Consider the following 12,527-nt stretch of genomic DNA (forward strand, 5'->3'; position numbering starts at 1 on the left):
AAATAATCTACTTAATTTTTTTTTTCACAAGAAAAACCATACACCGTTGTCTAAACATATATATATAAATAAGAATGATGGTAATTAAAAAAAGAAGTTTAACAAGACCTAGTTATGTGGATGAAAAGCACAAAAGGCTAATGGGAGACAAATCAATGATAAAGAAGGAATAATGAAGATTAAAAAAATAACCCCAGAATTAAAAAATTGATATATGGTAGAAGAGATGAATCTCTCTATAGCCGGCTAACAAGATACCTCTCTAAGCAAACTTCTAAGACTCTTCCTCTTTACAACACATTGACTTGACTATGATAATCCATAAGGCAATGCCTATGTCCTTCATTTGTCTCTTCCTCAAACCTTCTCCACTTTCTCCTTTCTATATTACTCTTAATAATTCCCCTTTCATACCCTATTTCTCCTCCTCCTCTTCCTCCTTCGTCGTCATCGTCACAAAAAAATAAATCTCAAAAAATTCTTTCTACCATGGAATTCTACAATAACCTAGAAGACTACTCGAAGAGTTCGTCGAGCGAAGAAACCGATCGGTCGTCGTACGAGCAAGCCGGAGATCATCAAGAGATGGGAACAGGAAGATCCTATGAGTGTGTGTTTTGCAAGAGGGGATTCACCACAGCACAAGCTTTGGGTGGACACATGAACATTCATAGAAAAGATAGAGCCAATAACAAAGCCAAAATTCCAGCTTCTAGTTCAAGCAAGGTTGATGATGAGAACTACTATGCAGATCTAGGGCACTATTCATCACCAATTCCAAGCTATCTTGCAAGAAATGGAAATTATCATCATGAGGTAGAAAATAATAATAATAATAACCCTTACCTTCCAATTTATTTTCCTCCACACACTAATTCCCATCATGTGCAATATAATGAGATTTTGTGTGTTGAAAACCAAAGGGAAAATGGGAAATTATTGTTTGGACAAGATTGGAGGCAAAGGGGTAATAATTTGAGTTTGTACACTAATAATAATCCAATATGTGTACATGAGAATAATAATCACATGATAAAAGACAAGGGTGAAGATGGTGGCCTTGATTTGGAGCTTAGACTTGGTCATTATCCATAATAATAATTATGATATCAAGTAATTATAATAATTATATATATGCATGTCCGGCTTTTAGGTCTTTATTATTAATTTGGCATGCATAAATTGTAAATATATATATTGTGAGATATATAATAGCTTTGTAAGTTGGAAGCATTACTTATAGGAAGCAAGATTTGGATAGCTTTGGAGCTAGGCTTCTTCAAGATGAAAATTATTGAGGTGGGTTTTCTTGAGATTTTGATGAAGAAGGTACTAATTATAATTATATATGTATATGTTTTCTATTGAAAACACTTGCCCTAAATTATCACTTTATATAATGTATTTAATCATTTAGGGTTGTAGTTGAACTTCTTAGTTATGCAAATGTTTCTTTTCATTTGCTAGTTGTACTTGTTGTGTAAGTAGCTTTCTGCTTTTGCAATGAAAATTAGTTTAATTATGTATATGTATTTATGATTTTGTTTTTAAATAAATTAATTAAAATCCTCCCTAAGCATATAATATGGACCTTTATTTGAAATATATGAAGATTATATTCTGTATTTTTGTGGTTCATAATCATATAGTTGCATTGTATTTCTTGAAGTATATGTTATACTAATTATAATGTGTATGGATTTCCATTTATTTGTATTAATTTTAAATCCATAGAAAATTAAGGTTTGAGCAAAGTTATAAAAGAGAAACTTTTCCCAAACCATGGTTTTGAAAGAATATATATATATAGGCAAATGATGAAATTCAAACACAATATGAGTTGTTCCAAAATCAAACAGAAATATGAATATATGATAAAATGAATGATAGGAGAGAATGCATATAAGTTACTATAGTTTCATTGGATATAATATATATCACTGGAGTGGAATTCTTCATATTAGTTAAAGTGACAAGTAATTTAATTATAATGGTGTTAAGTTTGAGTTTTTGAAACTAAAAATATTATAGAAAATTTTCTATTCTCTTTTCATAAGAATTATATGTTGGTCAAGTAGGCTTAGTTAGATTCTTATATATAAGAGTTTAATTTTAAGAAACTAACACTGTAAAAAATTTTGTGTAGTTATTTAATTTAATTTATGCTTTTAAATGATTTTTAATAAGTGGGTTAAAATATTAGTTACTTTTTAAAGATATAACAATACACAAATGCCTATTTATATAAAATTTTATTATACTGTCGACGCATAAAAATTATAGAAAAACTTTTGAGAGTCAGTAACTTTTAATATTTTTGGCTATTGTTTAATTAATATAAACACTAAATTGTCTTTAACAAATAAATTTTATTATGTGTGCAAATTTTAGAAAATAAATTCAAATTGTATTGATTTATATGTGTAAATTTTAGTAAATATAGATAAAAACTATATATTGTTTTTGTATGTAAAATCTCTATAAATATAGATTACATTATTATTAGTCTAGTATAGTAAAAAATAATAATATTTAGAGTTATGTATCATTACTCAAAATTAAATTCTTTTTATATAATACCCAAATGTTGATGGTTACATTCATTCCATTTAGATATTTCACCCGGTTATTAGATATAAATGAACATAATTTTAGTTTACGTAGCAGCGAAGAAATGAAGAAAGTGATATTTGATTAATTAGAATTTCATGTTCATCATCAGCTTGTTCCTAGTATCTTGCACTTGTGGCAATTTACAACAGTTACTGGAAGTGATGCTTTTGTTATTATTGTGTGCAAGCGAAACATATATAATACATGAAAGAAAATAACAACAAGTAAACATTTAATTTGAATGTGATGTTATTATTCTCAAGGGTGAGGAATAAGATAGAGCGGTGTAAGTTTAAGCTTATGCAAAACATAGTCCTTTGTATGTGGTATAACATGACATTGAATTTAAAATAATGTTCACACACTAACAAAATGATGTTGTGTCTTTATTGATTTGATTTGCAATGTGTTATTAAATTTAGTTTGATTATCGATACAGAGACTGGATATAGAGACATAAAATTATTTTTGATAGATAAAATATAAATATAATTTATTTATTTTTATTTTTTATTATTTTTATTATTTTTTATGCATATTGTAAATAAAATATATCTTTACAAGATATCTCTATGCCATAAATTAAATATGACAAAAGATTTTAAAATTTAAGCTTTCGACTGTGAATAGCTTTTTTATTATATTATGTACTAATACTTAATCTGTAAAATAAGAGTAATAATAATAATAACAGGATGAAAAAATATATACCATAGTCCATAGCAAGCTGAAGTGTATGTCCGTAGCTCTTTTCTAAATAGGAAATTTCTGCTCTTCTATGTTATTGAGTAACGGATTTTTGTCGGTTTAGAATTTTCAAATAAATCTTGTAAGTATAGTTTTTAAATTAACAATAATTTTTTCATACAAAAATTTGGTTGTCACTAAAACAAATCCAATAAAAATAAATCGAAATATTTAAATATCGGGTCGTCTCTCAAGAAATTATAGAAAAATATGTTACTATTGGTTATAGAAAAGTATCTTTTTGAGTTTTTGAATGGTTGAACAAGGAATGTAAATGACAAGAAAATAAACTAATAATTAATAAAATTTTTGGCAAGGTATGAGAATTAGACGTTTTATCCTTGCTATCCTTATCAATTGTGACATCAATTGTCCATTACTCATACTTAGTTAACCTCTAACTATGAAGGAAAGTCAAGTGGATGAATCAATTTGATTCCTCAAGTCCTAGTCAACTCCTTAGGAAAGACTAGCTTTAGAGGGATCCAAATCAACCAGCAATTTTCAATTATCCATCAACAAAAAGAGTTTAATAACTCAAGAGTCTCCAATTACTCAACCAAAACCAAGAGGAGAAAAATCTACTCTAAAATCCAATCAAGCATTCTATCAAACACTTGGAAGGCATAACATAAAAACATAGAAAACTAGCAAGGAATATTAAATCCAAACAACCAATTGCAAACATCAATTACTCAAAAATAATAGAAGAAGCAATAAATATGAAATACCTCAAATTGCATTAAATAGGAAATCAAATCTAACATGAGAATTTATAAACTAAAATAGCAACATAAAGTAATCAATAAGGGGAATAAATAAACTAGAATGTTAAGACAAATAAAAGTAGAAGAGAAACTAAATTGAAGTAAAGTAGAAATCTAAAATTAAAAATAGCTAAACATAAGAATCTTAAAACCTAGAGAGAGGAGAGAGCCCCTCTCTCTAGAAAACTACATCTAAAACCTAAAATTATCTCAATGAAAGTTGTATGAATGAATTAATGATTCCCCCACTCTGCAGCCTCTAATCTGTGTTTTCCGGGCCGAAAACTGGGTCCAAAACCAGCCCAAAATCGCCCCCAGCGTTTTCTGCAATTTCTGCATGTGGCGCACGTCACGCATACGCGTGGACGCTTGAGAAAAATCTTTGTCACGCGTACGCATCGCTGCCAGCTTCTCAAAACTTCATTTTCTCGCGTTCCTTCCACTTTTGCATGTTTTCTTTCCATCCTCTAAATCATTCCTGCCCTATAAAGCCTGAAAACACTCAACACACAGATCACGGCATCGAATGGTAATAAAAGGTAATTAAAATTGACAGTTTAAAGGTTCAGGAAACATGTTTTTAACTATATCACAGAATTAGGAGAGATTTGTAAAACCATGCAAATTGTATGAATAAGTGTGCAAAGACTTGATAAAAGCCACTCAATTTAGCACAAGATAAACATAAAATAGTGGTTTATTAGTTATATAAGACGATAAATTTAAAATAAATAAATAAATAAATTTACAATATATTTCTGTATTTTCAAAACTGAATACTAATAAAATAGTTTAGTGCATATATACATCTAATGAAAACTGAAAATGAATAAATTGATATTGATGAAGTATATATTGCTGCATAGCATAATATAATCAAGACTACTTCTATAATCAAAAGTCTTTTTTTTTTTTTCCTATAATTGAAAAATTCATCTCACTCTTAATAATAATCTGATTTCCTGTATTATGGACCCATTTATTTTAGACCCAACATTAGTTATATATCTAACATGCATTCTGAATTAGCACATAAAAATGTTGAATTGAATATGCATAAATAATTAATATCGAGTTGAGGCAGAAGAAATTTTTTATCTATGTGAATTATGATTAATGATTTGTGTGTTGTGGAATAATCTCAACTGAGCCTTTTATTTATATCATTAAGACAATTAATCCACATAACAGATCAACACTAGTTATTAATAAGTTTGGAGGCATTTGTTCCTTCTTATTTTTTTCTTATTAACAAAATTTTTTAGAAAGTTATTATATCATTAATTTAGATGGGCTCGACCTAGTTAACACATGCAACCATGCCTTTAAGTTTAATGTCCTAATATAAGTATTTGAGAAATGTTAGAAAAATAACATCTAAAGTTATTTTATATAATATAATATTTATAATTATTTATTTACTGCATCTAAAATTATATAATTATTCTAGTGATATTTAATAAATATTAATTTTTTTTTTCAAATATTATTGAGTATTTATAGATTCTCTACTAACACGATAGTTTTCTTTTACAATAATGATATTAAAAAAAATGCATAACCCCTTATTCTTATAAAATACATATATACATTCAAAACTTTTGCCACTTATGTTAACTTTGTCGATATTCTTAATCTCTTATTAGTACATTATTAACCATGCGAAACAATCTTTTTTTATATTTTTGCGGAGCACTATGTGAATTGTATTTGGAAAATTTAAAGCAGGCCATGGACGGAGTTTATAATGTGACATGACAGCACATACTTAGTTCATGCCTCATGCATATGTATGCGTTCTATGTCACAACACAAACCTTTGATTTAGCATCTCATTCCCATCCAGCAGGACAATAATTAATTAGCAAAATATATAATGATTAATCCGTTAGAAATTTAAATTTTGTTTAATGATTTATTGTTGGTCAATAGATCGTTACATATAGAAGCAAAACTTGCTTTGAACAATAGGATCATGGCTTCTCCAAAAATTTTATAGAAATTAAAAAATAGCAATTTCTGTTCAAAAAGAAAAATGTAACTCAATTATATATTGATTGAACTGTTATTTTCAACTTAAAAAAGACAGTATCCTTGTAATAATTAGTACTCACATAACTTAAACAAAAAATAATTAGGAAACGCCGCACAAAAAGTAATTGAAACCCTTTGAAAGAAAAATAGAAAATGTTATTGTGCAAACTGGAAAGAAGAATAACTTCTTCCATTTTCTAATTTGTCTTGACACAAAAACATATACATGCTAAGGAAAAAAATATTGATAAAAGTAGAAAATTATGTGAATAGTACAAATTAATTAATTGTATATAAAAGACAAACTTCGATTAGTATAATTAATACATCACTTATTCTCTTTCTTCAAATAGTCAAATATTTTAAATTTTAAAATGCAAATGAGATACATAATATGAAAGAGAGAGTACTTTTGCTAGCGATCACATTCTAGAAATATTGTAATCATAAAACCAGCAATTAAGCACCAGTGGTCTAGTGGTAGAATAGTACCCTGCCACGGTACAGACCCGGGTTCGATTCCCGGCTGGTGCAAATTCCTTTTTCTTTTGAAAATTTTCTTTTTTGAATTTACTGTTATGTGAAACAACAACATTCTGATGAGAATAATGCCATAATGGATCCAAGGATGAAGACAAACTCGAACTGCAAAAGAAAAAGAAAGTTGCATGTTCGCTATTCAGATCTGCTTGCGGTCAGGATACCAGTACCACTTTACCAGCACGTACGACAAAACCTTACATAATAATAATAATAATAATAATAATAATAATAATAATAATAAGTTAATGATTTACGAGTAAACTTGTCCATATTTAAGCTGCTCAGGAAACAGCGATAGTTCAGCTGTGAGGTTTAGAAAATTGAAAAACATCTAATCCCATCAAATCGGGTGTGTTCTGTCATTGTTTTCCTTTGTTTCATCAAGGAAACAAGTATCGGTAGTGCGATAATGATGAAGTGGTAGTCTCATTTACAACAATTAGGGAAAATTGTGTCTGCCATTATACTTTCTTCATCTTCTTTTTGGTTGGTCAGATAGACTTTCTTATTTAGTTTTTTTTTTTTCATTTGTATTTTTCACAATATATATCTGTGGCATACTATAGGAGGCAATGGTATTTTTCATTTCTTTCATTTCATTTCTTATTTTTCACAATATTTATATCTTTTAGATAATCTAAAATTCTAAACACACATTCACGCTTGGTTGGACCATTTGAAAAGAACTGAAATAATGTAAAGGCATTGCTACTTTTATTCATAATTCATAAACTAATTATACTCGACCTTCTAATATACCATGAAAATTCATACCCGAAGAAAAAGAAACGTATGGTGCACTGAAATAGGGAAATATTCACAAACTTGATTGATATGCACATTTGTCATTTGTTTCGATACCATTTTCAAACGTCCAAAAAAACCCAAACAAATAACATCTTAAAAAGTAGCAACATTAATTACAGTGATAGAGCAAGTAAACCTTCTACGGGGTCTAATATAGATCAATTACCTAGTCAAATAGTATATTATAAGGAAAAGCACAACAAAGGATGCTATAAGTGAAAACGTTCTTCGGCTGGATTTTTTCTCAAAGACCTGAAAGAAGGTACAACATAATTAAAAGAGTGGGGAAAAAAAAGTAGAGAAGAAAACAAATACAAAGAAAAATCAGAACCAGATGAAAACTCTACTGCAAAAGCCATATGGTTTTACAATTCCACAATCCACATACCATTTTGAATTTGTCCATAGTTCCTGAAAGAACTCCTCTTGAAGAATCCATGTCATTCCCCTAAACAAATACCAACATTTTATCAAAGAAGAACAAAAAAGTAGCAGTGCAAATGGTAAATATTTTTTATAGTTATATGTAAACCATGCGGTCCAGCATCCGGTTATGACTATCCACCTCCTCGTGTATATCACTTGAGATCTGTTACAATCACATCAATAACACGTTAACACATCAAAATAATGAGAAGGTTACCAACAGCTGAAAAGAAATAAATGAGGAAATGATCATAATTCACAGCGTTCTTCAAGTAAAATATACAGGAAGAACAAACTTAGGTCTAGATTATTTTACAAGAAAAATTAAACTTACTCTTTTCAACAGACTGACTCTATCTTGCAATCCACCCATTGCTCGCTCGTTATCTTGTTCATCAATTTCATTATAGGAGGAGTAAAGTGATGATGCTCGGATGCCTCCCTCCTCAATGCCGTCAAACAGAGCAACTCTGCTGTTCCGGGCGTCTCTGAAACAGGGAAAAGGTTTATAACAATATAGTAAGAGGCAAAAGTTAGATAATAAACAAAAGCAAGGTGATTTCCTTTGCATAAACCATACATTGAAACAGTTTTACAGTCTTTCCATCAGACATCTCCATGATTTCATAAAATGTTCAAGATAAGCAAATTATCTATGAAGAACAAAAAATTTGTTTCAGTATTTCTACCGTCACCTGTGAATGCTTGCGTATTTCAAAATAACAAACTTGTAAGTTAAAATAACCCTTCACAAGTTATCAAAATCCCAAAAGAAAATATTAATTATTTTTGACCAATTATATCTTTAAACTAATTATGCTGAACAATAGAGTGGAAAACATAAATAAGTGGTAATTCAGTATAACTAAATAAGGATAGTTTCATAAAATTAGCTTACTAGATACTAGTATCAAGATTATTTGTTGACCTTCTGCATTGAAAATAACCTCTATAAGAACAGATATTTTGAAGTGGCGAGTGTACTTCGCCTACATATGTCCTTTTGATAGGGATCCAATAGTAAAAAGTTGTTCACCACTGATCACGGACATATCACTTTGTTATCGAAAACAAAAACCATGTTCCGTCATGTTGCTTACATGTGAACATATCAGTGCACTCATGTTTGTGAATTTTCCTTTGGACTCGAAGAATAATCTAAATGTCAGCTCAAAAGCTTCCAATGCATATGTTTTGTGAAGATGTGAAGAAGAGAGTACTCAAGAAAGGAATTGCACCAGGTGAAAAGAAGATGGGAAGCAAACAATCATTTAATTAATAGGATTATAGGACCTGACTGGATTCTAGTTTGAAAAACCTCATCACCTTTACAGGAATCAATTCTACACGCCACTACTAATAACTAATTCATCACTCATCAGACGAACTAAGTTACTCTTATATTACAGGAAGATCCAAACCACCAAGGATTACCATAATAGTAGAATTTGGGAACGAGACCAATAAGAAGACCAATACTTTAGAACTCGTCACTTCATTCACCACCTTCCTACCATTTTCACATCAACAATGTCACTCGAACAAACACTAAAATCATAAACACCAAAAATTCAATTCCCAATCAATCACAATCAAAATCACAACCACATTCACATCTATTTCACCACAATTTTGAAATCCATGGTTCCACCGTTCCACCTACTAATGCTAACCGTAAAAGAGGATGAAAATCAACAAAACAGATACTAATTCCTATCGTAATCGAGCTTAATAAACAACGCCACAGTTTTCCACGAAATCGAGAAAGAAGAATTAAATTAACAACAGATTAAATTGAAAGTTTTAATTATAATCCGCACTAACCTTCTAGAATTCATGGTTCACCAGATCAACAGATTCCACTACTCTGGACGGTGCGATCTCTGTTCAGAATGAATGATATAAATGAAACAGAAGGAATGAGAGCTAATTATCAGTGAAATTAAGTGAAAAAATTAAGAGAGGAAATGGAAGAAACGAGGAGAATGCAGAGAAGAGTGAAAGAGAAACCAGATCTGAGGAATAACCCGGAAGGAGATAGAAGAAGATTCTAGAAGGTGGAAAACGTTGCGGTGGTGAAGGTACGTAAATCGAAGAGAAGAGAAGAGATGAGAATGTTAGAAGCATTAAACCATCTCCAGTACATCCCAATTCCAATCTAACCTTAGTCATAAAAAAAATAGTAATTTGTTATGGTACGATGATAAATTCATAGTTACCGATACGTTTAAAATATGGACAAATAATAATAATTTATGTGGAATTTATTTTTCACATCAACATTTAATTTTTATTTTTTAAATATAGTTAATTTAAATTAAATACAACTAAGACTTAACATAATCTTAATAATATAATATTTTTACAATTTTTCTAAGTAACAATGAAAAAATTAAAAAAATATATTTTTTATTTAATTTTATAAAAAGTCTTAAACATTTTTTTTATTTGATTAGATAAAAATATCCTTTTAAATTAATGAAATTTTAGAATTCAATTAATCCTAATTTTATAATTTTAAATAATTTAAACAACAAAACAAAAACATATTAAAAAAATAAAAAATCAAAATTTCTTTATCTTCTCCAATTTTTTTAATCATTCGTGCCCCCATCTAAGCAAAACATATCAAAGAAACAAAAAATCAATCGTTCTTCATCTTCTCCAATTATCCCTCTAAAACAAAGCAGTAAAAATCCAAACCAAAACCCTAGGTTCTTCGCCGCTGTCTTTCTCCTTCTTCTTGTTCTTCTTCTCCTTCACTGTCCTTCTTCTTCCCTTCATCTTTTTCCTCAACCGGCATCTCGTACCTGCAAACAGGACAAGTTCCATGCATCCCAAGCCACTTCTCAATGCAATTCGGATGAAACCTATGCTTACATGGCATCTCCTTAACTAAAGCACAACACCAAAATCCTCCACACACACAACACACTCTCCTACTTCAACTTCACCTTCTTTAATTACAAAGCTTGGCATGGCATCAATGGATTCTTCGTAGCTGGAGGTCTTCCGACTTTGCTGCTGTTGTTAACGGCCATGTCGCGAAACAGAGCTTCGAGGCTTGAAGTGCCGTCGATGACAACCATGCTTTGGGTGAAGGGATTCACTAGTATGATCCTTTCTCGGTTGGGAGCATCGGTGGTCCTTTCTCCCGTTTTGTCGTTATATTGGTTTTGCGATAAACCTAGGGTTTCGGTTTGGGACTTTCACTGCTTTGTTTTAGAGGGGTAATTGAAGAAGATGAAGAACGATCGATTTTTTATTTTTTTGATATATTTTGCTAGGGCACGAATAATAAAAAAAATTGGAGAAGATGAAGAAATTTTGATTTTTTTTGTTTTTTTAATATGTTTTTGTTTTATTGTTTAAATTATTTGAAACTATAAAATTAGGATTAATTGAATTCTAAAATTTCGTTAATTTAAAAGGATATTTTTGTCTAATCAAATAAAAGAAGGATGTTTAAGACTTTTATAAAATTAAATAAAAAATATTTTTTATTTTTATTTAATTAAAGGGTGTATTAGTAAAAGTGGTGATATAATATATATTTAAAAAAATAAAAATTAAATATTGATGTGGAAAATAAATTTCACATGGCTTGTTATTATTTGTCCATATTTTAAACGTATCGGTACGTATGAATTTATCATCGTACAGTAGCAAACCCCTAAAAAATAACTCCACTACGTCATAAACAATAAATAGAAACTCAAAACACATCTTTCTTCTCCATTAAAGAGAACTAAGTTTACTCTTTATGGTCCCACTTAATTAATTAATTAAAATATTTAAAATTAATGTAATTTTTTTAATAATATTATTTAAATTTATAAATTTAAAAATAATTCACTATTAAAAGATGTTAATATTAAAAAAATTCATATGTAACAATAATACACAATATATAATTTCGGATTACACTAGTTTGTAAAATTACTTAATACAAAGAAAAACATAATTAAGCTCTATAGTTGACAACACGTATTATGAAATTGCCATATGTGTTCAATCAAGTATTTTTTCAATTGTCTATGCTGCTGCCTATTTCGAAATTGGGCATTTCTTTAGAGAAATTGATGGTACGGTGTAAAATCTTCCTCTCCCAATTGAGGTTGTGATAAGCCATTTTCGACATCGTCATACTCTAAGCCTTGAGCAAAATTTTCTGCATAAGTGTCTCTTTCATCTTCAACAATCATTTGCAAAGTGTGCTTGCAACACTCCGAATGCTCGCTCCACATCTTTTCTTTGCCCTTCTTGGTATTGTGCAAATAACTTGCGTTTCTCCCCTTGTGGCTTTGAGAAAAGTTTTGTAAGTAATTGAAAAAAGAGTTAAGTTGATTTGGATCTATTTTTTTGAACAAAAAATAGTAGCAGTAGAACTTTGATTTCGTAAAATTTAAAAGAAGATGAAGAAGAGTAGAAGAAAGTGTGAGAATAAAAATGTATGTAAGTAGTATATATAGAATAATAAAATATTAATTTATCAATAATAACGATAACATAGTAACGGCTAGTTTTACAACGGGTAGTTTTGTAATGTGGTTAGTATTTTAAATTTCATACATAAAAATAAATCACTTA

General features: G+C 29.4%; 2 protein-coding genes, 1 long non-coding RNA gene, 1 other non-coding gene and 1 pseudogene across 5 annotated transcripts in view; 3 read left to right on the forward strand and 2 right to left on the reverse strand.

The window, feature by feature from the left end:
* LOC107628237 (transcriptional regulator TAC1-like) lies at positions 177-1,564 on the forward strand. Its single transcript, XM_021115573.1, has 2 exons — positions 177-816; positions 1,244-1,564. Exons 1-2 carry the CDS (start codon positions 490-492, stop codon positions 1,259-1,261), a joined length of 345 nt encoding a protein of 114 aa, XP_020971232.1. The 5' UTR covers positions 177-489; the 3' UTR covers positions 1,262-1,564.
* Positions 6,625-6,695, forward strand: TRNAG-GCC. The gene has a single exon. It is a non-coding gene; the product is annotated as a tRNA-Gly (tRNA).
* LOC107625073 (bet1-like SNARE 1-1) lies at positions 7,482-10,093 on the reverse strand. 2 transcript variants are annotated; one of them, XM_016327639.2, is made up of 6 exons: positions 9,948-10,093; positions 9,762-9,820; positions 8,272-8,425; positions 8,044-8,100; positions 7,900-7,959; positions 7,482-7,763 (listed from the first exon to the last, which is right to left on the reverse strand). In XM_016327639.2, the coding sequence occupies exons 2-6, from the start codon at positions 9,773-9,775 to the stop codon at positions 7,674-7,676; spliced, it is 375 nt and encodes a 124-aa protein (XP_016183125.1). In that variant the 5' UTR covers positions 9,776-9,820; positions 9,948-10,093; the 3' UTR covers positions 7,482-7,673. The 2 variants fall into 2 exon arrangements, with proteins under 2 accessions (XP_016183125.1, XP_020971233.1); XM_021115574.1 differs by having other exon boundaries at positions 9,762-10,069.
* On the reverse strand, positions 10,648-11,635 carry LOC107626986 (annotated as a pseudogene).
* Positions 12,042-12,527, forward strand: part of LOC110267483 — a 13,419-nt gene continuing 12,933 nt past the window's right edge. Inside the window, exon 1 of the long non-coding RNA XR_002355196.1 lies at positions 12,042-12,054. This is a non-coding gene — a long non-coding RNA (uncharacterized LOC110267483). The remainder of the gene's footprint in view (positions 12,055-12,527) is intronic.

This window comes from Arachis ipaensis, chromosome B02 (assembly GCF_000816755.2).
Source record: "Arachis ipaensis cultivar K30076 chromosome B02, Araip1.1, whole genome shotgun sequence".
NCBI classification, from domain to species: domain Eukaryota; kingdom Viridiplantae; phylum Streptophyta; class Magnoliopsida; order Fabales; family Fabaceae; genus Arachis; species Arachis ipaensis.